The sequence below is a fragment of the Abramis brama genome (genome assembly GCF_963993115.1).
Source record: "Abramis brama genome assembly, chromosome: 7".
Classification (NCBI taxonomy): domain Eukaryota; kingdom Metazoa; phylum Chordata; class Actinopteri; order Cypriniformes; family Leuciscidae; genus Abramis; species Abramis brama.
In genome coordinates, this window is record NC_139969.1 from 33,180,164 (window position 1) to 33,207,270 (window position 27,107).

At 44.3% G+C, this 27,107-nt stretch overlaps 1 protein-coding gene across 1 annotated transcript in view; it reads left to right on the forward strand.

The window, feature by feature from the left end:
* Nucleotides 1–27,107, forward strand: part of acap2a (ArfGAP with coiled-coil, ankyrin repeat and PH domains 2a) — a 98,619-nt gene that overhangs the window by 14,556 nt on the left and 56,956 nt on the right. Inside the window, exons 3-8 of the mRNA XM_084120210.1 lie at nt 10,035–10,154; nt 10,498–10,551; nt 22,417–22,475; nt 22,568–22,751; nt 26,797–26,841; nt 26,951–27,046. Coding sequence (XP_083976336.1) covers nt 10,035–10,154; nt 10,498–10,551; nt 22,417–22,475; nt 22,568–22,751; nt 26,797–26,841; nt 26,951–27,046 — 558 coding nt within the window. The remainder of the gene's footprint in view (nt 1–10,034; nt 10,155–10,497; nt 10,552–22,416; nt 22,476–22,567; nt 22,752–26,796; nt 26,842–26,950; nt 27,047–27,107) is intronic.

Consider the following 27,107-nt stretch of genomic DNA (forward strand, 5'->3'; position numbering starts at 1 on the left):
AACAAAACAAACAAACAGGAAGGGACCAGAGGCAAGAGAGTAATCCAGGGAACAGGGCAAGATATCAAGAACCAAGAAACACGAAAACTAGGAGAATGCTCAGAAATGCAGTGTGACACAAACAAGACTTCGCGGTGAGTGAATGAATGAACATGGTATAAATAGACAGACTAACAGGATGAGACAGGTGAATGCAATCAGTGAATGAGGTACAGGTGAATGTGATCAGTGATAAGTGATGAGTCCGGGCAGTGAGTATTGGGAAATGTAGTTTGTGAGTGATAATAGTCTTATGTGGAGTGCCCTCTGGTGGCTCTCAAGGGCACTCCAGCTGGTGACCGTTACATAGCCCCCCCTTTAAGGAGCGGATTCCAGACGCTCCTAAAACTGTCCAGGAGGGAGGTGGAGCGGAGGCGGACCCGGGGGCGGGATGGAGGGCCAGGCCCGTGCAGCGGAAGAGGACCTGAAGACTCCAGCAGGGCGGAAGGCCAGGGCGGAGCAGGCTGTGCAGGCGGCCAGGGCGGAGCAGGCTGTGCAGGCGGCCAGGGCGGAGCAGGCTGTGCAGGCGGCCAGGGCGGAGCAGGCTGTGCAGGCGGCCAGGGCGGAGACGACCGTGCAGGCGGCCAGGGAGGAGACGACCCTTCAGGCGGCCAGGGCGGAGACGACCCTTCAGGCGGCCAGGGCGGAGACGACCCTTCAGGCGGCCAGGGCGGAGACGACCCTTCAGGCGGCCAGGGCGGAGACGACCCTTCAGGCGGCCAGGGCGGAGACGACCCTTCAGGCGGCCAGGGCGGAGACGACCCTTCAGGCGGCCAGGGCGGAGACGACCCTTCAGGCGGCCAGGGCGGAGACGACCCTTCAGGCGGCCAGGGCGGAGACGACCCTTCAGGCGGCCAGGGCACAGGAACAGACACCGGCTCAGGAACAGGAACAGACACAGGGACAGGAACAGACACAGGGACCGGCTCAAGGACAGGAACAGACAGCGTGACAGCGTGACAGATCTCTGTTGAGGGCTCAGGTTCAGGCATGTCGGCGGCTATCTCTGCTGAGGGCTCAGTCGACGTGGCAGCGGCCATTTTGTCCAGAGACACTGGCTCGGTGGCAGCCATCTTGTCTGGAGACACTGGTTTGGCGGCGGCCATCTTGTCCGGAGACACTGGCTCGGCAGACGTGACTTGAACAGACACTGGATCGGTGGAGGCCATCTTGTCCAGAGACACTGGCTCGGCGGCGGCCATCTTGTCCAGAGACACTGGCGTGGATTCGGCCATCTTGTCCGTAGACACAGGCGTGGAGTCGGCCATCTTGTCCGAAGACACAGGCGTGGAGTCGGCCATCTTGTCCGAAGACACAGGCGTGGAGTCGGCCATCTTGTCCGAAGACACAGGCGTGGAGTCGGCCCTCTTGTCCGAGGACACAGGCGCAGAAAGAGGAAGAGGAACAGATTCAGGGTCAGGATCAGTATCAGGATCAGATTCAGGCTCAGGAACAATTTCAGTCTCGGCGGGACGAGACTCTGGACGGGCAGACGTGACCTGAAACTCTGGCTCTGGCTCGGCAGGACTGACGTGAAGCTCTGGCTCTGGCTCTGGCTCGGCAGGACTGACGTGAAGCTCTGGCTCTGGCTCTGGCTCGGCAGGACTGACGTGAAGCTCTGGCTCTGGCTCTGGCTCGGCAGGACTGACGTGAAGCTCTGGCTCTGGCTCGGCAGGACTGACGTGAAGCTCAGTCTCTGGATCGGCAGAAGTGACGTGAAGCTCAGTCTCTGGATCAGGATCAGCGCGCTCTGAGCTTGACGGGACCAGCGTCAGCGAGGGCTTTGAGCTGGATAGGACCAGCGGCGAAGAGGACTTTGAGCAGGACAGGACCAGCGATGAAGAGGGCTCTGAACTGAACGGAACCAGCGGCGAAGAGGGCTCTGAGCTGGGCAGGACCAGCGGCGAAGAGGGCTCTGAGCTGGACGGAACCAGCGATGAAGAGGGCTCTGAGCTGGGCAGGACCAGCGGCGAAGAGGGCTCTGTGCTGGACGGGACCAGCGGTGAAGAGGGCTCTGTGCTGGACGGAACCAGCGGTGAAGACTCTAGCTTGGCGGGCATGTCGCTTGCTGTCTCAGGGGCGGCGGGCATGACGCATACTGCCTTGGCTTCGGCAGATCTGGCGTGAAGTGCGGGCTCGGCAGACGTGACGTGAAGCTCTGGCTCGGCAGACGTGACGTGAACAGTCTCTGGATCGGCAGAAGTGACGTGAACAGTCTCTGGATCAGCAGAAGCGACGTGAACAGTCTCTGGATCAGCAGAAGCGACGTGAACAGTCTCTGGATCAGCAGAAGCGACGTGAGGTGCGGGCTCAACCTCGCCCACTATGAAGGGAGACCCACAAAATAGCAAAACAAAATCTATATATTGAGCCAGAGTCCATCTGGGGTCAACCTCGGGCAAATAAAAACTCACGTCCTGATCCAGTCCCATCCAAAAACAATCCCTGAGTTCCCTGTCGTCCAGTGGGGCCAGGTGGCAACAAGCCACAAACTCACCCACATAGTCCTCTATGGGGCGACCATCCTGGAAGATGGAGCAGAGTTTAGTTACTGGGTCCATGTTTGTCATTGCTGCTGGATCTGGGTGTGGCGAAGTCTTCTGTCACGAACTGCTCGGAGACACGAAGGGAGAGATCCAAATGCAGCTTTATTGGCTGGGGCAATCCAGAGGCGTAATCCAAAGTACAGGCTAGGGTCATACACAGGCAGGCAGTCAAAACAAACAAAACAAACAAACAGGAAGGGACCAGAGGCAAGAGAGTAATCCAGGGAACAGGGCAAGATATCAAGAACCAAGAAACACGAAAACTAGGAGAATGCTCAGAAATGCAGTGTGACACAAACAAGACTTCGCGGTGAGTGAATGAATGAACATGGTATAAATAGACAGACTAACAGGATGAGACAGGTGAATGCAATCAGTGAATGAGGTACAGGTGAATGTGATCAGTGATAAGTGATGAGTCCGGGCAGTGAGTATTGGGAAATGTAGTTTGTGAGTGATAATAGTCTTATGTGGAGTGCCCTCTGGTGGCTCTCAAGGGCACTCCAGCTGGTGACCGTTACACCATGGTTCAAGTATGAATATTTTTGTAGATGAGGCCTGAAAAAATGTGTCCTTGAAAAAGTGATCTCACGCCACTTTATAATAATTATAATTTATTACATTTATATAGCACTTTTTCTGGGTCCTCAAAGTGCTTCACATATGGAAGGGGGGAATCTCCTCAACCACCACTAATGTGCAGCATATGATGCGACCACAGCCATATTGCGCCAGAACGCCCACCACACACTAGCTTATTGGTGGAGAGGAGACAGTAATGAAGCCAATCAGTATATGGGGATGATTAGGAGGCCATGATGGACAGGGGCAAATTTGGCCAGGGTGCTGGGGTTACCCCTACTCTATTTCGAAGGACATCCTGGGATTTTTAATGACCACAGAGAGTCAAGACCTCGGTTTAACATCTCATCCAAAGGACGGTGCTCTTTTGACAGTATAGTGTCCCCGTCACTACACTGGGGCGTTAGGACCCACACAGACCACAGGGTGAGCACCCCCTTCCAGCAGCAACCTGTTTTTTCTCAGAAGGTCTCCCATCCAGGTACTAACCAGGCTCAGTCCTGCTTAGCTTCAGTGGGCAACCAGTCTTAGGCTACAGGGTGATATGGCTGCTGGCGTTACAGTTTTTTAAAACATACATCTCATGTCATGTAAGACTCTAATACCTGCATCGATTAATTTAGAATCAAGTATCCCTGCAGTGGCCAACTACCAGTCTCAAGTAACCGGTCGCATCAAACAAGGCTGTTTCTTTAAACAATTCTTCACAAAATGTCAGTTTCAATTACAGACTGCCTCAAACAATTGTACTTGCTTCTCCAAACGATTAATCAAAACACTCAGTGGTCATTTCTCAGTGTGTGTTCTTGCCTGTACTTGTGTTCTTGTGGACTTGTGAAACGTCATCAGTCGCTGCCCAAGTACTGTTCTGAGATGCGAACCTGACATTAGAAAATACATGATGCTGAGAGTCTTGGCCACTCTCAGCATCACGGGCTAATTTGAGTTACAAATCGCCCCGAGCCTTCTTCAGCATCTCCCTAAATACTCAGACCAAGGCAGAAACCTCTTTTCAAATGTAAACATGAGTTCACAGTGGGAATTTGCATTAATCACCATCCCAGACTTACTGGGGACAGAGGTTGATTTACATGGAAACATTTGCTAACAATGGGAATTTGCATTGAGTTTACACCTTTGAGAGCAGGATGCCATTTGCCTGGAAGACACACCCTCCTCTGTGTGCGAGTTATCTCTAAACTCTTATATACCTTATTACCTTTTGGTTTGCTTTTTTGGGAATGATACCTCTGTACCAGTCGCACTGAGACATTTCAAATGATACCAAATGTGTAATACTGTACGATAATTATTCACATTAAACCATATAGATTCTGGGGTGAATTTTGGTAATCTCAGCATGAGAGAGAAGGAATGGGGGAAGAGGGAAAGAGATGTAGATTAGGATGAGGTGAGACTTGCGTCTTGAATGGTGCACAAGAGTCCTCTCTTCCAGTTTTTCCAGTCTTACAAGATCTAGATAAAAAAGTGTCATAGTCCATCTTAAGTAAGTTCAGTGATGTTTCATTTCTGTTGTAAAAAATGTGATAATTTAGTTAATCTATACAGCCACTCTGGAGAAAACAGTGATGTCATCGTCCAACTCAGTTCAGTTCTCATATAATGGTGTCAATGCAGGCAGATCAATAATATTGTTGAATATTAAGTGTCCCCAACTAAGCAAGCCAAAAGCCAAAGGTGACAAAGGCAAGGAACCGAAAGTCCATCAGGTGACAGAATGGATAAAAAAAAACCTTGGGAGAAACCAGGCTCAGTCGGAGGGCCAGTCCTCCTCTGGCCAACGAACAAACAAGTGTATGATTATGATTCAGGCAGCATTACAGGTCAGAAGTCAGATTGGATCGGAGCATTCAGAATATTTGTCCAGTTCCATCTGGTTGAAGATCGGGGTCCCGCTGCTGACAGAGACGCGGATCTCACACACGAACTTACGTTCATTTAAGACTTTATTTAACTCATTTAAGACTGCTCTTATGAGGATACACGACAAAACAGACATTTTGGCATAATTGTGTGTCACTACTGAGACATCAGATCTTAAAGTGTCTTAAAGTGACAGCCGCCACTAATGCTGTCTGTCAGTGAAGTTAATCAAAGAACAAAGGGAACAGAGACAATTGCTCACTGCTCTTGACTAAAGAACGTTTGTAGCTTTAATAAGGATTGGTCTATATTTAATTTATAATTTATGCTTTGCAGACTGTTTGATAACTTTATTCAATTTCAGTATATGTCCTACCTTTTAGACAGGACAGGAAAGGACATTTATTATGGGTTTATGTGAGGATTGTTTGACGTTCACTTAAACTAGAAGTTATATTTTTTTTAAGCCTAAATGTTTTTAAAATATATATATATAGCTTTCAATTACACTGTAATATTGGATGGCTATTAATGTTTAAATGTTTTTTTTTTGGGGGGGGGGGGGGTATCCAGACATCAATAGCTGTATTAGTATTAGTGACACTGACCTTCATTCATAAAAAGATGCCATTAAACAAGTATTTACAATATACTGTCTTTGTTGCCTCTACATTAATTTGTAGATTAACTGTGAAATTATTACTTTATAAAATATATAAACCATTATAAACCTAAAAAAAACGTAAGTGTGTTTAATTGCGATTAATCGAAAATGTGTGATTAATCAAGTAAAAAAAAATTAATCGATTGACAGCACTAATATTTAGGCTATTTAACTTTACCTTTGTAGCCTACTAATGCGCTGACTTTGTACGTTTGACTAAATTGTTTGCTTTATTTCTTATTGTATAGCTTCTTATACCTTTTACTTGTACTTTAAAATGGTTATTATTGATCATTAAAACTGATTTTTAACAAAAAGAGACAGTGTTGTGTTTTATGTCATATTTCATTTTATTACAGTGAAGATAATTAGAGTTAATATGCACATATTGCCTGAACCACATATTAATATGTTTAATATTTTTTTAATATAAACAAAAAGATGCAGGGTTGTGTTTTATGTTTCGTTTTGTTATAAATATACATGCAGTGAAGATAATCAATGTACGCTTTGCCTGAACCATATTTGTGTGGCTATTAATACGTTTAAGATTTCTTAAATGAAACGAAAAGAGACAGAGTGGTGTTTTATAACATATTTCGTTTTATGTTTGTCTGTTCCGTATGCAGAATTACTGGACATTTGCGCCTCCCGTCCTCAGGAGTTCGTTCTCCTTTGTCAAACTTGGCAAGTCTGAACTTTGTATACTTGGTGTTTAGAAATACCGTGAAAAGACACACCACCCTTTACTCTTTAACACACCACCTACATGTATACTCTCATTATCGAGGAAACGCTTTCAGCATACAACATTCAAAACTTACCGCATTTTCATTCCCCTGCACTGTGTTGAAACGCAGTGCTAACTCTATCAATTGGCTAGTCGCCCTACTAAATTACACTAAATTACAATTACACTAAATTACTTCACAATATATAGACGGCTGACCTACCCGATCTCATTTCCCATTTACCACATAGGATTTTAGAGCAAAACAGGTCGAAAATTTAACCTTGTGTATTAAACCTTTTAATTTGTCAAGTTACTTTTACATACTTCTACAGTATCTAAGACAGCTTTAAGACAAACCATGTGCAAATTCATTAGTCAACACCATTGCTTAAAACTGCAGTGAACCAAAGACTCAAAAATATGGTTTGAAATCGCTGGTGTTTCTGACGTCACAAACTACCTTGTAACCAATCAGGTCAACGTGTGATCGTCAACGAGTGGATCTCTGAGCTGGTGCGAGTGAGTGGAGGCAGGGCTAATTTACATATTCGTAGAACCTCGTATACTAAATGAGGCATGGGTGTAGAGTTACATTCAAGCTATTTTAAGGCATGAAAGAGATTTTTTTATGTCAATTTGGTGATCAAAGATTAAGTAATTTGAATAAAGAATAAAGACAAATTCACCCTACTATAGTGTTAACAGTAAGTATTATATATAAAAGTAAAAAAAGGAATCCAGCATCAACAGTATAAAAGTGTGTGCATTGAGAGAAATAAACAGCAAATGCTAGCTATTTCAGACATGTTCATGTTAGCGAGTATCCGATAAAACCACCAACTGCTCTTCTTTAACTTAAAGGCAGGATAGACAACTTGTTCTATAAACATTTTTTGTTATGCTGGTTGAAAGTCTCTTCACATCCTGATAGCAATCACAAAGTTTAGTGGTCTAATTTATATATATATCATCTGTGGAAGGTGTAGGACCCTAAAATGTTCGTCCAATCATTGCATTTGGTCCGAATGCAATAATATGATGTACAACGTATGTATTTTTATATCTCTGCGCACTTGCTCGCGCAACCATCACACGTCATCAGTGAGTTTCATGCTATGCAGAGTTAGACAGACGTCAGTCACTGAGCACCACGACCGAAACAGCAGCCATCTTTTACAGTTCCGCCTGAACCAAAACAACAAGCTTATGCTGTGTTCACGCCATAACTACTGTAATTTGGAAGAAATGAAAACCCGCCATGTTATACTCGGAGCGGTTTGCGACTCAAACTGCGTTTTAATGGCAACACTATCAACACTGAAATTAATCTGCAGCAGTAAGGTGGTACAGGTCAGTGCTCTTTAAGCTGTTTATGTTAATTATTATTGTAATGTTATGTGCTTTGAGACATGAGGTAGTTTAACGCCGTCTCTCGTGACACTTTTGTTTGCTCCCTGCTGTACACTTTCATGTATTTTGGAGGAGACGTGGCTTTGGCGAGTGCTCTGAGTGGAGGGTGGAATATTAGGCTTTTTAAATTGCTAGCCTCTCCGAAAATTGCCTACCCTACCTTTAAGCAAACAGTTAACACACATTTAGTTAACAAAACAAAACCATACACATTTTAATGCTTGTAAATAAAAGGAAACAATCCAAGAAACAAGCCTCTGCTTAGCCATGGTGCCTTGATCTGTTGTGATCGGCGTCTCAAACTGATTGCGTAACTTCGAGGGAGGCATTCCCAAGCCCGTTGTACACTCCCCAGTCCATTGACTTCACCCCCATGTCAAAACAGTGCTATAAAGTGAAATGCACAGAAAAGTGAAGCACTCATCCTTGACTGAAATGCAGACTAAGAGGAGCTTGCAAATTAATTTATACAGTAAGTGTAGCCATGGAAAAGATGCGTTGCAGAATCATTGCTTTAAAGAGCTTCTTTTACAGCATTGATTTTTGGAAATAATTATATCTTTATTTTTGCTCTATTTTGCTTATATTTTGCGATTCGTTATTCTTATTTGTCAAAAAATGTTATACTCAATTTATTTTTCTCCTGCAAAACTTTATTTTCTTTTGCAATACTTTGTTTTGCAAATATATGTAGCATGGAATTGACTCAATACTGCTGAAAATAGATCTCCATTTTTCTCTCATTACTTTTCTTTTGCAACTTTATTTTTATTAGTAAAAAAATATTTTTTTGCTCAATACTTATTTTTTCTTTTGAAAAACGTCTCTTCGCTCCCTGAGAAGGGGAACGAGACTCTGTGTCATAGAGTTGACGTTATGGGAACGCTCCCGTGAGCCGGTGTCTGAACGCCAATGTGTGTTACACACCAATCTTGATTGTTGACTAGCGCAGTCAGGTGACGTCACAGGTGCGAGTGACGTCACACGACGCAGTGTCTCGTTCCACTTCCTAGGGAACCATGGTTACATTTGTAACCTGAGATGTTCCCTTTCGAAGTGAAACTCTACACTGCGTCATGGAGTTGGCACTATGGGAACAAAATACCCTCTACGCCATACTGCTCAAATGCCTGCTCATTCTATTTACCAGCGAAAGATTGCCATACAGCCCATCTAGTGACCCACAATTATCAGCCAAAGGCAATGTACACAGCTCAATACCACCCATATTATGGCATCACATCCAGCTCCGCCCCCTTTGCTTTCTATCACCAATTATCACGGGGGCGTGACTGCCCAGCCTCTTCTCAGGACCAAAAAACGTTGCCGCCGAACCTCAAGGTTCCATGAGAAAAAAGCAAGACGCTGCGTCTCCCTGCCATACTCCCTGTATCCATGTGACTGACTTGCTTTGGCCTATTAGAAGCTAACCATGTTTGGTCTGGGTGTGCTTTATAGCTTCCTGATCCTGACGTCACCCGCCCGTGATGTTCCGTCATACCTTTGGACTGATTTCGAACACGTGCTTCACGACACAATCATGCAGAGGCATTCCCAAATTATCAATGATGATGACACAGCGTCTCGTCCCCTTCTCAGGGAACCAGGGTTACAATCGTAACCCAAGACATTTTATTCCCTGACCCAATCTTGGTTGGTCAGATTTGCTTGAGTACCTCAGTCCAAAGAGATGGTTACCTATTCAATATGGTATGATTGCAATTTAAAAAAAAAATAAAAAAAATCTGTTTTTGTGGAAGAAAATTTTGGGGCCTCTTTTTCTGATCTTACTTACATTTGCAAAGAATTGTATAAAACATCTCAAATTTGACTAAATGTGGGGACCAGTTTTTAGTTTCTTGCTGAACCACATTGATTGATTGATTGATTGATTGATTGATTGATTGATTGATTGATTGCTGTCATTGTCTGTTTTGGATTTTGTTAAAATCATAATAAAAATAATATTCTAAATAAACAAAATGTATTAATGTGAAAAAAAAATTCCAGCATTTGTACATTGACATCACTTAGAAGATGACAATCACTAATAAGCATAATTCTTTATCACTGCAACCTCTATATCAACTTGGAAACTTTGAAAAAGTATGTGTTTGTGTTTACTCCTGCATGCAGTGAGGTGGCATTTACTGAATGTGAATACACTGTTTTACAGCTGGTGAAGTTGTGTATAGGGATGATAGATGCTGGAAGAGTTTATAACCAGGCCAACAAGCAGTTTGTGAATGGAATCAGAGAACTGGCTTTGCAGTCCACCAGAGATGAGGTCATCGGGGTAAGAGACAGCCCAGACCAGCTGTCCTTTTTGCTTTTTGTTTATCTTTGTTCTTTTTGCTTGCTTATTTCTAATTTACACTCTTTAGTAATTCATCTCACAAACTATGGCCCTGTCCTAAATTGGGCCTAAGCCCTAACATTCTGGGAGTCTGCTGAGGCCCCCGCATCAGTGCACTTCAAGTGTACCATTTGGGACAGGGTCCTGTTTTTTGTTTTTGTTTTTTTTAAGTCCAGGCTGCGAGTTGTCAGATATGATTTTCTGCTTCTTTGTTTGACTATTTTTGGAAGCACTGACATGTTGATGCAATGCAGTGTGTGATGTGTTTTCTTTCTCTCCTCAGTCCAGTTTAGCAGCATTTGCTGAGACTCTGCAGGAAATGAACAACTATCATACAGTAAGACATTTGAAAGTATTAGATATCTCTATGTTTGTGACAAAACATTCCTTTGGGGAGACCTCAAAGGTATAATATATATTCAGACTTCAAAACTACACTGTAAAAAGTATGTCTGTGATACTAGTGGCACCAATCGGAATTACAGAAATAAAGCATATTTTCAAACAACTTTGCAAATGCCCCTTCTGCACGTCGCGCCTCCCCTTACTCAAACTTCACAAACACAGCTCTTACGGCTGCTTGTGAAGGCATGTCTCAACGGGTAAAAATAGACTACTTTCAATAAAAGTTCCAATATATTAGGAATAATTTTAGCTGTGTTGCTATGTGTCATTAGTAAGCAATTGAGTAGGCTAATACTCTGTCTAGAGTGACCGCAAGCATCTTGCTTACCGTTTCTGACGTATCTGAACCGAGTGCAGTTTTTTTCACATGATGCACCACAACTCTTTGAGGCTCATCAAAGTAAATATAAACTGATACATTTGTCTTTCTGAACTGGTTGCTGCACATAGCATCGCAATGACACGTTCGGTTTTGTGTAATCTTTGAAGGTCTAAATGCACCGATTTTTGGTTTGTGCTTCTATAAAAGCAGCTGAATGTCTACCACCAGCTAAACCCCTCCTGGCTCAGCCCTCTACAGAAGCCACGTTCTCCAATCAAATTAAATCAATAACAACAAAATTCATCTTTGCACTGCAAAGGTGGCACAGAAGTTGCATTTGAATTTAGTACAATTACACCTGCATAAATATGTTGAAAATAATGTAAAATGTAAAATAATGTAAAAATATAATTTTGAATATTTAAATAAGACTTTACACTTTTAAATATGAAACTAAAACCACCATTAGGTGGCGGCAAATCACTTAATGAGTGAGTCTAGGGAATAATTAACTAAACTGAATTTTTTCGAAGCAGCTGATTTTAACAAAACAGTAACGAAACACCGCTGTGTGTGTCAGGCCACCAAACACCGTTGTCGTGTAAATGAACGGCCAGAACGCATTAAAAGCTTTCGTGGATGTGGCCCCTAAGTTTATAACTAATGATTTTTACAACAGAAATGAATCAATGAAAAACGTACTTAAACTGGACAAATTCTTCTAGAGCTGCTGTACAGCTAAAACAATCTTTGTTCCATTCATTTCCTATTATCACTGTAAATCTGCTTTGAAACAATGTGTATTGTAAAAAGCGCTATATAAATGAAGGTGACTTGACTTGACTCGTTGCTCAGTTCTGTTATGTATATGTTTGGAACTATTTTCATTGCCAAAATACAAACACAGCCTTGCCCTACAGTAGCCATGCCCCTCGCTATAGGTTGAACTGGAAAGAAATTGATGGAATCTGTGTGAACCACTCTCAATGTTTTGTTGATGCTTGGAAGGCTCTATGTTTAGACTTTTGAGGGAAATAAACCCAATACTGAACACAAATAAACAAAAATTACTTCCTCTGAACACCATGCACCAAACATAATTTTAAATATAGAAATAAGATGGAAAATAAATTGAAATAATTTTAAATATGAAACTAAAACAGCCAGTAAGGTGGCGGAAAATCACTTAATGAGTGAGTCACAGAATAATTTTTTTAACCAATTTGTTCGAAGCAACTGAATAATTTCAGTAATGAAACGTTGTTCAGTTCTGCTATGGATTTGTTTGGAACTATTTTCATCGCCGAAATGCAAAAACTCTTGTCTAAAATGTAAGTCAGAGATCTGTAGAGATTTTGGACTATCTCTATCTCAGTTACACTCATGTGACATTTCTGTGCTGCACGTTCATGAAAGCTTATCATTTGCATGCAGTTTTTTAAGCATTGTGGTTTAAAAACGTGATTTTAAACCGTTGAAGCGCAATGAGCAGCGAAAGAGAACTAATTTCTCCATATGCACGTGCTGTCTGACAAACACATGAAGCTGCTGCTCATAAAGCATGTGAGAACTAAACTGAGTGCTTTTTGCCGCCTAATTGGGTTGAACATTTAAATATACATATCTATGTGTCAAAGTGACCATGTAGGCTATTTGCAAGTAAACACAGTAATTCTACCGCCTGCAGTTGATTTTGATTATCAACTATTATCAACTGGGCAGAATTTTGAGATCGCAATTGACATGAAGGACTATAATGCGTTATGAGCTCACTCAGGGAGCTCACCACTCTACTAGGGAGCTAAACCATTTAGTGCTTTGTAAGTAATCAGCAATATTTTAAAATGTATACGATGTTTAATAGGGAGCCAATGCAGTGTTGACAGAACCGGGCTAATATGGTCATACTTCCTGGTTCTAGTAAGAACTGGACCAGCTGGAGTTTGTTTATTAAGTGTGCAGGGCAACCACCCAGTAGAGCATTACAATAATCTAGCCTTGAGGTCATGAACGCATGAACTAACTGTTACTATGTGCTGAGGTTTTTTTTCCAATAATTAGAAACTTTTCTTTTTTTTTCAGAATTAAATAATAGGAAATTATTAGTTTTAATTTTGTGAATTGGTAAGTTTTGTCGGGGCGCAAAGAAATATAGAGCTGAGTATCATCAGCATAAACTAATGCCATGCTTCTTAATGACATCTCCCAGGGGGGTAGCATGTCTTTCTTTCTTTCTTTCTTTATTTATATAGCACAAGTAAACACAACCAACGTTGACCACTGTGCTTTACATAAAATACACAGAAAACAGAAAGACAGAAACATAATATAATATAAAACCTCGTCAAAAAAAATCAAGGAAATGCCTGTTCGAGAAGATATAACTTTAGTTTGTGTTTAAACTCAAGTAAGGAGGTCAGTGTTCTCAGGGAAATTGGGAGGGTATTCCACAGCCTAGGACCCACAACAGCAAAAGCACGATCACCTCGCGACTTCAATCGAGAGTGAGGCTGGGACAGATTTCGACTGCTGGAGGAACGTAAACACCTAACAGACACGTTTGTTGTCAAAAGTTCAGATAAATATGAAGGGGCGATACCATTTAAGGTTTTAAAAACAAACAGCAATATTTTAAAATCGACCCTATAACGCACCGGCAGCCAGTTTAGCGACCGTAAAATTGGCGTGATGTGTTCACGTTTGCGGAGCCCGGTTAAAAATCTGGCAGCAGCGTTTTGGACCATTTGCAGTCTAGTAATAGAAAACTGCGGCAATCCCACATATAAGGAATTGCAATAATCAAGGCGGGATAGCACGAAGGCATTTAGTACTCTTTCAAGCTCATTCGACGATAGAAAAGACTTGGCCCTGGATAACAACTTTAGGTGGTAAAAACAAGATTTAACCACTGTGTTAATATGTTTATCAAGCTTAAGGGCGGAATCTAGGGTAATTCCTAAACTCTTAACAGTAGGTTTGATCTCAAAATAAATATTTTCCGCATTAAGCAATGTTTCCTCATTTTCTACTGGAGGCCCAAATACAATAGCTTCCGTTTTACTAGCATTTAAGAGTAGAAAATTAGTAGACATCCAGGACTTTATCTCATTTAAGCACAAATAAAGGTTCCCTTTCGAAAGGGAACTCTACACTACGTCAGAATGACGCTATGGGGAACGCCTCAGGCGTGACAGGTGTCTGAAATAAATATCAACTCACGTCAATTATGTTGACCGGCGACAGCCCGTGAATCATCAGCTTGATTGATTAACGCGCAACCTGGATGTATAAAGGGAAGCCTTGCATACATGACAACATCTTTTCGTCTTCAGGGACTGTTTTTGTCTGGTAAGAATATCGCTTACAGTGAATATTAAGATGAAACGTGCAGAGAAGAAGCAGGGCTTCCGTAAGTGTGCAGACCCGTGCCCAAGGTTCTTGACGCCGGGTGACACACACGATCTGTGCGTTGTTTGTTTGGGTGAAGAGCATGCACGAGAGGCTCTCGAGAGAGCTTTTTGTGCGAACTGTGAGAGTTTTTCTTTGAAGACTCTCCGCTCTCGTCTGACCCTTTTCTCGAGGGAAGAGGGTTCAGCTTCTGAGCCGCGTGGTGCGGGTCCCGCTCGGGCTGAGGCTCAGCGGCGACTCTCATCATGGGGGTCTCAGAAGGAGCTGGCCGAGCGTCTTGAGAGGGAGGTTCACCTCTCAGACAGCTCGTCCACTGACGAGAATGAGCTGCAGGTAGATGATGACGTGTTATCACTATCACCAAATACGTCTGCAGCTGCTGCTCTTCCGGACGGGCAGGAAATGGTTGATGTCGTCAGTCTGGCAGATACTGAGCCATCTCAACCATCCTGCCCTGTGTATGCGGAGCTGGTGGATGTTATGGGGCGCGCCACCGACAGTTTGCAGCTGCCGTGGAGGCGCGTCAGGGAAGAAACCGCTCGTGGTCGTCTCGACGATCGGTTTCTTTCCAGCCATAGGCCACCAGCTCAGGTGAGCCTTCCATTCCTTCCAGATCTCCATGCTGAGATCAAGAAGGCATGGAAGAACCCGTACTCCGCTCGTATTCATCCACATCAGCGGGGTAGTTTCGCTGCTGTGGATGGAGCTGCGGAGCATGGGTATGTGTCGATGCCGCCCGTTGACGAGACGTTGGCTAACTATCTCGTCTCTGGGCAGGCATCGACACTAAGAGCTCCTACCCTGCCATCCAAGCCGCTTAAAACAACTTCGCGCTTGAATGGCAGAGCATACGCTGCAGCGGGTCAGGCCGGTGCTGCTCTGCACACACTCGCTGTGTTACAGGCGTACCAGGCCGACCTGCTGCGGGATCTCGACCAGGGGGCAGGACTGTCCCCTGAGGCGGTTATTGAGCTGCGCCGTACCACGGATCTGGCTCTCCGGGCTACCAAACAATCTGCTGCCGCCATACCGCTGCATACCGCTGAGATCCGAGTCCGCGCCCAAACAGGCGGGCAGGCCTAGCCAGTCTGGGTCTGAGGGCCATAGACAGGCCCAGAGGGCCAGCGTCTCTTCTCGTGCGCCTCCTCCGGTCCGGAGTAGGTCACAGAGGAGACGCAGTTCCCGCAGGAAGAAGGATCTGAGGGAGGTCATCCAGCAGAAGCGCACTCAGCGGCGCTAGGGATGATCTCCCCGGATGCCTTCTTCTGATGTTCCCCAGGCGTCTCTTACATCAGGCCTGGGGCTGGGTCTATGATGAATATCATGTCTGATGGCCCCCCCTTCAGCCTGGTTAATAGAAGCGCCTCTTTCAGGCATGTAAGTGGTTAACCCAGGTACTCTTTTGGAAAAGAGAGAGTTCCTGACGTGTCTTTACTTTACACGCCGCAGGTGTACTGTCTGGTCTTCTTTGTATAATGTTTTTTGTGCGCAAATAACATATTTCTGTTTCTCTTACAGACCGAGTATCCTGTATAGAGCTTGGGGGCATGTGTTTGGTAAGAAGGTAAAAATAAGATTTTTGGAGGTGCTGTATGGCAGGTAGTAGGCCTTTGCAGGCCTCCTTGACCAGACAGTCCTCTTTTTTAAAAATATGTATATATATTGTGGTTGAACTCCCATATATTGTGGTTAGCAGGTCAGAGGCCCCACTAGGCCTTCCTGAATATGAGCTCCCACGCACTGTGGCTGAATATGTGTTCCCACATTCTGTGGTTATCAAGTTATAGGCCTCACTAAGCCTCTTGAATATGAGCTCCCACATTCTGTGGCTGTATATGAGCTCCCACATACCATAGTCGCCAGGTTATAGGCCTCACCAGGCCTTCCTGGTTACGAGCCTCCACATGTCAGGTTACAGGCCTCACCGGCCTTCCTGAAGGTGAGCTCCTACATACTGTGGTCGTCAGGTTACAGGCCTCATCTGGCCTTCCTGGTTATGAGCTCCCACATTCTGTGGTTATCAGGTCAGAGGCCTCACTAGGCCTTCCTGGGTATAGCTCTCACTTACTGTGGTTGAATATGAGCTCCCACATTCTGTGGTTATCAAGTTATAGGCCTCACCAGGCCTTCTTGAATAGGAGCTCCCACATATTGTGGTTATCAGGTTTGAGGCCTCACCAGGCCTTCCTGAGTATGAGCTCCCACGTACTGTGGTTGTATATGAGCTCCCACATACTGTAGTCGCCAGGTTATAGGCCTCACCAGGCCTTCTTGGTTAGGAGTTTTTCACATGTCAGGTTTCAGGCCTCGCCGGCCTTCCTGAATGTGAGCTCCTACATACTGTGAGCTTCCACTTACTGTGGTTTTCAAGTTATAGGCCTTACCAGGCCTTCTTGAATATGAGCTCCCACATACTGTGGTTGAATATGAGCTCCCACATTCTGTGGTTATCAAGTTATAGGCCTCACTAGGCCTTCTTGAATATGAGTTCCCACATACTGTGGTTATCAGGTCTTAGGCCTCACTAGGCCTTCCTGAGTATAGCTCTCACATACTGTGGTTGAATGTGAGCTCCCACATTCAGTGGTTATCAAGTTTTTAGGCCTCACCAGGCCTTCTTGAATATGAGCCTCCACATTCTGTGGTTATCAGGTTAGAGGCCTCACCAGGCCTTCCTGAATGAGAGTTTCCACATATTTTGGCTGAATATGAGCTCCCACTTACTGTGGGTATCAAGTTATAGGCCTCACCAGGCCTTCTTGAATATCAGTTCCCACATACTGTGGTTATCAGGTCTTAGGCCTCACTAGGCCTTCCTGGGTATAGCTCTCACTTACTGTGGTTGAATATGAGCTCCCACATTCTGTGGTTATCAAGTTATAGGCCTCACCAGGCCTTCTTGAATAGGAGCTCCCACATGTTGTGGTTATCAGGTTTGAGGCCTCACCAGGCCTTCCTGAGTATGAGCTCCCACGTACTGTGGTTGTATATGAGCTCCCACATACTGTAGTCGCCAGGTTATAGGCCTCACCAGGCCTTCTTGGTTAGGAGCCTTCACATGTCTGGTTACAGGCCTCGCCGGCCTTCCTGAATGTGAGCTCCTACATGCTGTGAGTTTCCACTTACTGTGATTATCAAGTTATAGGCCTCACCAGGCCTTCTTGAATTTGAGCTCCCACGTGTGGTGGTCGTTAGGTCACAGGCCTCACCGGCCTTCCTGAGTTTTAACCTTCCACAATTAGTGGTCACCAGGCTTTAGGCCTCTGCGGCCTTCCTGGTTATGAGTTCTTTCATGTCAGGTGACAGGCCTCACCAGGCCTTACTGAATGAGAACTCCCACGTTTTGTGTCTATCAGGTTGCAGGCTTCTTCTGGCTTTCCTGATTATAGGTTCCCACGTACGGTGGTTCCCTGGTTACAGGCCTCACCAGGCCTTCCTGGGTTTGAGTTTTTACATGTCAGGTTACAGGCCTCATCCGGCCTTCCCGAATGTGGGCTCACACATACTGTGTTTTGAGTGATGAAGTACGGGCAACCTTTACTTCATTCCTTTTTGGTGCATACGTTCCGTACGTTTTTGTCCATGCTTTTGGTAAGTCACACGACTTATGTCTTGTGTACTTTCTAATCCATTTTCTATGGTAAGGGTCATGCTCGTATCGCTTCTGTCCCTTCCTATGTGGCTCAGACCCTGGTCTTTCTCTCGGGTCCCATTCTAGTTACTTCCTGTCGTCACTTTATTACGACAGATGTTTTTCTCTAGCTAACTTCCACATTCTGATGAGCTCCCACACACTGTGGTCACCGTGTTACAGGCCTCACCGGCCTTCCCGAGTATGAGCTCCCACATGCTGTGGTCGCCAGGTTAGAGGCCTCATCAGGCCTTCTTGGGTTCAGAATGGCTAAGTACATGCACTTTCTTTCATGTACTTTCTATTTCCATTTTTTATGGTAAGGGTTGTGCGCTGTACGCTTTATTCCCTTTCTGAAAGTGAGCTCCCACATCCTGTGGTCGCCAGGTTAGAGGCCTCACCAGCCTTCCTGATATGAGCTCCCACATGTTGTGGTCGCCAGGTTAGAGGCCTCACCGGCCTTCCTGATAGGAGCTCCCACATGCTGTGGTCACCAGGTTAGAGGCCTCACCGGCCTTCCTAATATGAGCTCCCACATGTTGTGGTTGCCAGGTCAGAGGCCTCACCGGCCTTCCTGAAGGTAAACTCCCACATATTGTGGTTGAATACAAGCTCCCCCATGTTGTGGTCGCCAGGTTAGAGGTCCTACCAGGCCTTCCTGGAGGTAGCTCCCTTTAGGCCCTCACAGGCCTCCTCAGTGTTTTGAAACACAAACACTGGGTAGATCCATGGATCGAGTAGAGAGACTCCCCTCGCTGGCAAGGGTTGTAAAGCACTATGCTGAGTCATACTCTCCAGGGTTTCCCGTCTCTGAGATCCGGGCTGAGTGGTTCACTGCCTGTTTCGCAGTCCCTCGGGTTGGATGCCTTCTTAAGGCAAGTGTCCAGAGGCTCTGTCTTCAGACAGACAGGAAGTGGCCAGACTCTAGTGTCTTATGTAGTGACACCAGGTCAGGCCTGCCTGGTGGTATTTCAGGTGGCACGCTCCCCTGAATAGTGACTGGCTGGGAGTCCCTTGGGCCCCCTAGCCACACTCCCTAGAAGGGACCCCTTCTTTTGGAAGCTGTGGTCCTAAGCCTTTGAGCTGGCCCAGATATACCCCCCATTAACTATGTTCTGGCGGTTTCTTGGTTCATTAGCTTGGGTGATGACCGGTAGGGAGTGCTGTCACTGACAGCCCGATGTGACCTAAGGGTGAGTGGTTCCAGTGTTTTCTGAATTACTGGTTCGGACAGTTGTCACTGCCTTTGGGCATGCACTCCCCTCAGCATGGTGGCGTTGGTATATCGTTCCCCATAGCGTCATTCTGACGTAGTGTAGAGTTCCCTTTCGAAAGGGAACGTCTCAGGTTACGACTGTAACCTATGTTCCCTGAGAACAGGGAACGAGACACTACGTCTTCCTGCCATGCCTCGGGGCCTGCCTGCAACAGTCCCTTCAGACGATAGGATGTTGTCATGTATGCAAGGCTTCCCTTTATACATCCAGGTTGCGCGTTAATCAATCAAGCTGATGATTCACGGGCTGTCGCCGGTCAACATAATTGACGTGAGTTGATATTTATTTCAGACACCTGTCACGCCTGAGGCGTTCCCCATAGCGTCATTCTGACGTAGTGTCTCGTTCCCTGTTCTCAGGGAACATAGGTTACAGTCGTAACCTGAGACGTTTTCTAGACCCTTTGTGTCAGTACGTTTAAAAGGCAGATAGATTTGAGTGTCGTCTGCATATAGATGAAAAGACACTCCGTGTTTCCTAAAAATAGAGCCAAGTGGCAACATGTATAATGAGAACAGAGTAGGTGCCAAAATGGAGCCTTGTGGAACACCACAGGTAAGAGGTGCTACAGACGAAAGAGAGCTTCCAATGCCAACAGAGAAAGTTCTATTTGTGAGGTACGACTTAAACCAACTGAGAGCACTTCCACGGATGCCAACAATTTGTTCAAGACGTGATAATAAAATTCTATGGTCAACAGTATCAAACGCTGCACTCAGATCTAGAAGAATTAAAATAACAGAATCCCCTGAGTCAAGAGAAAGTAAAATATCATTCAAGACTCTTAATAAAGCAGATTCCGTACTGTGGAGCAACCTAAAGCCAGACTGGAATTTTTCAAGAATACTGTTCTCATCAAGAAAACTCTGCAGCTGCATTAACACAGTTTTCTCTAGGATCTTGGATATAAAAGATAGATTTGAAATGGGTCTAAAATTTGATAGATCATTAATGTCCGAGTTTGGGTTTTTCAATACAGGTTTCACTGTAGCATGTTTGCAGAGAGCAGGAACGGAACCTGAGAGAAGACACTTATTTATAATGGACAAAATCCAAGGCCCAATTTTATCAAATATTTGTTTAAAAAACCATGTAGGCACAATATCATGAGATGAGACAGTAGGCTTGAGCCTAAGAACTATATCTGTCAAACTGGACATAGTAATAGGCTCAAGAGAATTTAAGAACTTGGTGGCTGTAGGAGTGTACAGGGTGAAAAGCAACGGTCCTAGTACTCAGCTTTGTGGTACACCATACTGAACTTGTGATAGATATGACATCTCTTCATTTACTGCTACAAACTGATAACTGGTCAGATAAGTATGATTTAAACCATGCTAATGCAATTCCGCTAATGCCAACAGAATTTTCGAGTCTATTCAAAAGAATGTTGTGGTCGATGGTATCAAATGCAGCACTAAGATCCAGTAACACTAATAGAGAGAAACAGCCATGATCGGATGATTACAGCAAATAATTTGTAACTCTAATGATAGCAGTCTCAGTACTATAATATGGTCTAAATCAAGGAACATAGTTGCGAGGATACTGCCTTTTCTAGTATTTTTGACAGAAAGGGAAGATTTGAGATCGGCCTATAATTGACTAATTCTCTAGGATCGTTTTTTTAATAAGAGGTTTAATAATAGCCAGCTTAAAAATTTTTGATACATATCCTGATGACAAAGATTAATTAATGATTTTAAGAAGAGGATCTATGACCTCTGGAAGCATTTCTTTCAGTCGGTATAGGGTCTAACATACATGTTGTTGATTTAGATGATTTAAAGAGTTTAGATAATTCTTCCTCTCCTATAGCAACGAATGAATGGAATTTTTCCTCAGGGACACTACAATGCACATCAGTCTGTTGTGATACTGTAGTAGACGATTGCATAGTTATAATTTTCTCCCTAGTATTATCAATCTTACAAGTAAAGAAGTTCATAAAGTCATTACTGCTATGCTGTTTGGAAACGTCAGAAGCTGAAGCTTTATTTCTTGTTAATTTAGCCACTGTATACCTAGGGTTGTGTTTATTTTCTTCTAAGAGAGTCGAAAAATAAGCAGATCTAGCCACTCTGTACGCAATCGTGCTCTCTTTCCACGAAATGCGAAAAACCTCTAGTTTTGTTTTCTTCCAGCTACTACTACTTGTTAGCTCACTCACCTCTTTCATTTTAGTGATCTCCGACTGTCTAAGTCGAACATCATTAGTGTCGACATGAATAATAATCTTAGAGAATTTACAATTAGCATTAGCCAGCACTTTTAAATTTGCTTTGATGTCAGGCGCTCTGGCTCCTGGCAAACATGTGACTATGGTGGCTGTTGTCTCTATTTTCACGTTACGTGTAATAGAATCGCCAATAACTAGAGCACTTTCAACAGGATTCTCAGTGGGTAAAACATGTTTCATGTTTTAATCAGAAAGGAACAGCTGTGTTTTGTCCCGCGACAATGCCGTTTCACAGTCACCCAGTTGCCCTGCTACACAGGCTCTACAGCCGGAACCGAACAATGTACAGAGTTCACTAAGCTAGTCACATCCAAAGTAGTATCTAAAGCCCTTGCATTCTTACTATCCTTAATTAAAGTTTGGATGCGTGTCTCTAGTTCTGAAATCTTTTATTTATTTACATAAGTGTTCATGTTACCTCATCATTACATAAATAAGTACTCTATAAATCATACAAAACATAACATTGTTTAATTAACATAATTTGGGGGATTTCTTCTGGTTACATATTGTTTTTTTGTTTTTGTTATTGTAATTATAATAATGATCATCATATCTATTAATAAATTAAAATACAACAATGACATTAATATAAAATAATTAGGGTTGACTATCAAAACAATCTTTAATTATGATTAATTATATGTATATTTAAATAATCTCATTTAATGTGTTAATGCATTCCGTTCTAATTATTAGGTTAAATTATTGGGTTCAGCAATATGAAACAATACACATTCTATATTTCTCAAATGGCATCAGTTAGTTTTCTAAAATAAAACCCACCTTTAAAATTGATTGTATATTAGTGTGTGTGTTTTTATTACATTGATGTTGTATTAGTATTTTCTACTTTAATTTGTAATCAAACTCACAATGAATTAAATGCAGTACTTTCTATTTGCTACCTTTCCTTTTAGATATTATTTGATCAAGCCCAGAGATCCATCAAGTCTCAGCTTCAGGCTTTTGTGAAGGAGTAAGTGTTTAAGTTTTAAATGCTTTATACATATTTTCTGCTGAGTGGGTTGTTTTTGGGACCATTTCTCCTCTTAAAACTTTGATTTGCAGAGACTTGAAGAAGTTTAAAGATGCTAAGAAGCAGTTTGATAAGGTGAGTGAAGAGAAGGAGGTGGCCCTGGTGAAAAATGCCCAGGTGCCTCGTAACAAACAGCACGAGGTAGAAGAAGCCACCAACATCCTGACCACAACACGCAAGTGCTTCCGTCACATCGCCCTTGACTATGTGCTACAGGTTTGTTAAGCGCCCTTTCTTTTATTATTAAACATTTCGTAGTCAGTCCGTTTAGGTTGTAGTATCTATAGTATCTATCGATCTGTCTGTCTGACTGTCTATCTATCATTTTATGCTGTATATTATATAACTATAGGCTTAATGTGTGTGTGTACAATACAGGGTGTGTGTAAAGCGTCTAGTGCAGTAGTGTAGTGGTGCTGGTAGTTAGTGCATGCTGCATGCCGCGCTGTGCTCTCTGCTTGTTACTGTCTGCTTTCAGCTGTTGCCGCTGACTAAGCCTTCTTGATAGAGGGTGAAAAGAGGAGCTGAGTGCATAAGCCTCCTCCTGCCAGTACAGAGCCTCTCCACCACCAAGACTCCTGTAGTGCCTCCTCGGGGCCACACACGGAAACTGGGTATCATACGGTCCCAGGCTAAACTACAGGGGATCTCGGAGCAGCAGTGGGCCCCAGAGACGCGGTGCACAGTCCCACCACTGCGTGGACACGCCCTGTCACCCGTCAACCACTATCCCAGCTATGGGCAAATAGCCCCACTGCCTTGTGGTTAGTCTGTTGAGACAAGGCTAAGGGAGCACACCCTAACAGAAAAGCAATGCGCTGGAGGTGCGTAAAAGGTGGGCCTTAACAGACGAAGGACCCGGCAGCCTCCTGCAGCCAAGATGGGGAACCGGTTGTCCTGGGACCACCCTTGCCATCGGTATTTACCTCATCATTGTGAAGATGCTACTGGGGATGACCTTCCTTGCGCAGGTCTCCACCTCTGACCACATTGACAATACCTGGACCCTACAACGATGGGGCGTCTGGCAACGGGAGCAGGTACATTCTGGGACTGGGAGCTCCTAGTCAGAATCCTGCATGGCAGCGGCACAGGGTATTTGGTCGCTATCAACTGGGACTGAGTGGCAGCTGTTTCGGCAGACCCCTGTGCGACTGAGCAGCCCCATTTAGGGACCGCACTGCTCACCCCAATAGGGGAAGGGCCTAGAAAAGGTGGCCTGAAAATTGGCCATTCAACCATTTACCTGGATAGGTTACCGTGCCTATCGGGTTATTCCACTACTGCGGTCGAAATAAGGAAAATAAGAAATAATACAATATAAAACTGGCAACATGGAATGTAAGGACTCTCCTGGACTCGCATGGGATCTCTGACAGACCTCACAGGAGAACAGCCCTGATCTCTGCTGAGCTGAGCCGCTACAACATCGATATCGCTGCCCTGAGTGAGACCAGGCTTCTGGATGAAGGCTTTCTAACAGAGGAAGGGGCGGGCTATACCTTCTTCTGGAAAGGTTTTCCCCCAGTTGGAAAACATCTTTATGGAGTAGGAGTAGCCATCAAGAACACCCTTCTACCAAGTCTCACAGAAACACCTGTTGGCATTAGTGAAAGGCTGAGTGGATGCACCCTCCCTCTAAACATTTGCACATGATTGATTTCATCATTATGAGGTGTAGTGACATCAAGGATGTTCTCATCACTAGAGCATGAGAGGTGCAGAGTGCTGGACCGACCATCGTATGATCGTATGACACCAATATGAAAGTGTGTTCCCCTTTTCGGCTGCAAAGGCCCAACAAAAGGAGGCTAAATTGTAACCGCGTGGGAAACATGGAAGCAAAAAGTGAGTTTCGATGTTTCCTAGTCGGAAACTTGTCTGAGCTCAGAAAACACCATGGAACGACAGTGGAACTATATTAGCGCTGTATCCTCTACAATGCAGCAGCCAAATCCATCGGCTATAAGAGCAAGAACCACCAAGACTGGTTTGACGATAACTCAGCCACCATCCACAACCTGCTTAAGGATATGGGAAAAGCACACCGGGCAACTTTAGACAGCCCTTCATCCATTAAGACTAGACAGCATTGGCAGGCAGCTCGGAGGAAAGTGTAAAAGGAAATACGGGCCATACAGAATGAGTGGTGGACTGAAAAGGCACATGAAATCCAATCCTTTGCCGATAAAAATGACATGCATTATTTTTATAATGCTGTCAAAACCATCTACGGTCCAACAAATCGCTGCGTCACTTCGCTGAAAACAGCTGCAAACACTTCTGAAGAACCAGAATAGTATCCCATTGAGGTGGGCTGACCATTTTGACAGTCTGCTTAATCAACTCTGATGCAGACCCCACCATCCTGGACGAATTGCCTGAACTTCCTCCCATCCATCATCTCAGTCTACCACCAACCTTCCAGGAGGTTTTATCATCTGTCCGTTCCCTTAAGAACAACAAGTCCCCTGGCGCTGATAACATCCCTGCTGAGATACTGAAGGAGGGAGGATACATATGTATCCACACCCTCTACCAGTACATCACCAAGGGTTGGACTGATGAGAACATCCCACAGCAATGGAGAGATGCAAACATTGTAGTCATCTATAAGAACAAGGGTGACAAGGCCGTCTGCGGCAATATTAGGGGCATATCACTCCTTTCTGTTGGTGGTAAGGTCATGGCCAAGGTGCTGCTTCAGAGACTTATTAACAACATCACTGAGTCAGTGCTGCCAGAATCACAGTGTGGGTTTAGAAAGAACATGATCTTCACAGCCCGGCAGCTTCAGGAATAGTGCCGGGAGCAACATCAGGACAAATCATGTTAATGGCCTTTGTTGATCTCTCAAAAGCATTCTCTTATGGGATGTCCTGCTGAGGTTTGGCTTTCCCAATAAGTTTGTTAACATCCTCCGCCAATTCCATGATGGGATTACTGCTCGGGTGACCATAGGCGGACAACAGTCCGAGCCCTTCCTTGTACGCACAGGGGTGAGGCAGGGGTGTGTGCTACCACCAGTGCTCTTTAACATCTTCCTCCTGTGTGTCACCAAGCTTCTCCACAACGAGATTGAAAACAGCAGTGGTGTGGCAGTGGACTTCAGATTAGATGGCAACTTCTTTAATATTAGGATGCTACACACAACCACAAAAATCTGGAGCAGGTCCTGGAGCTGTAGTATGCAGACGACTGTGCTTTTGTAGCCCATTCTCCGGAGGATCTTCAAACTGTCCTTGCTGTGGCAGTGAGGGCGTACATAGGACTGTCAACACCACCAAGACAGAAGTGGTCTGCCAATGGAGTACCAATGTCCCACCCACATTACCTACCTTCACTGTTGGAGATGAACAGTTGTCAATAGTGCCATCTTTCCAATATTTGGGGAGTTTTCTCTCTGAGGATAGCGGCATCTACAATGAAATCCAGAGCCGAATTAAACAGGCATCAGCTGCCTTTGGGAGACTTCGGTATAGAGTCTTTCTTAATAAGAACCTTCATCCCTCCACAAAAGTTGCCATATACCAAGCGGTCTGTGTCACTACCCTCTTCTATAGCTGTGAAGCGTGGGTAACCTACATCCGTCACATCAAGTCCTTAGAGCACTTCCACATAAGCTGCCTTCCGCGCATTCTGGGAATCACCTGGCATAATTGTGTGCCTCACATTGAAATACTTAAAAAGACCAACTATAGAAGTATTGAGGCCATGATTACCCAGCGCCAATTACAGTGGTTGGGGCATGTGATAAGGATGCCCCCATGTCGGCTGCCCCGCAGAGTACAATATGGCCAGTTACATCATGGTCGACACTGGGGGGCCGAAGAAGCATTATAAGGATCAGATGAAGAACGCCTTGAGGAAGTGTAAGATCAGACCTGAGGATCTGGAAGATGTTGCTGCTGACTGTACCATCTGGCGACAGCTGTGTAGAGATGGGGCTTGTACGCTAGAGATGAAGAGGACAACCAGAAGACAGCAGAAGCGAGCCAGGAGAAATACAGCTATATAGCTGCCACTGTTACCACCGCCAACACCATCACATACATATGCCCCACCTGCAATAGAGCTTGTGGGTCCAGGATAGGACTGTTCAGCCATCAAAGATCTCACCATTAAAGGCGTGGACGTCATCATCGGATTTCAATGGACAACCGAAGAAGATAGGCTTAAATCAGACAAGGCTTTGTCAATTCGACAAGTGTTCTGACCATCTTTCCATTTGTTGTTTATACCTGTTTTGCTTCTTTTTCAGATAAATGTCCTTCAGTCCAAAAGAAGATTGGAAATCCTCAAATCTGTAAGATTTAGAAGAACTACAAATTAAAGTTAACTTAAGATGCATTATTTACAGAGGAAAATTTAATTACAGATTAAAAAAATATATTCTTTATAATCTGTCTTTGTAGATGCTGTCCTATATGAATGCCAACCTCACGTTTTTCCATCAAGGATATGATTTCTTTAGCCAGCTTCAACCATTAATGAAGCAGCTCAGTGGTCAGGTACAAAGGCATGCATTAAAAATGTACACATGCATTTCATGTGTGTTAAAATGTGAAGCTC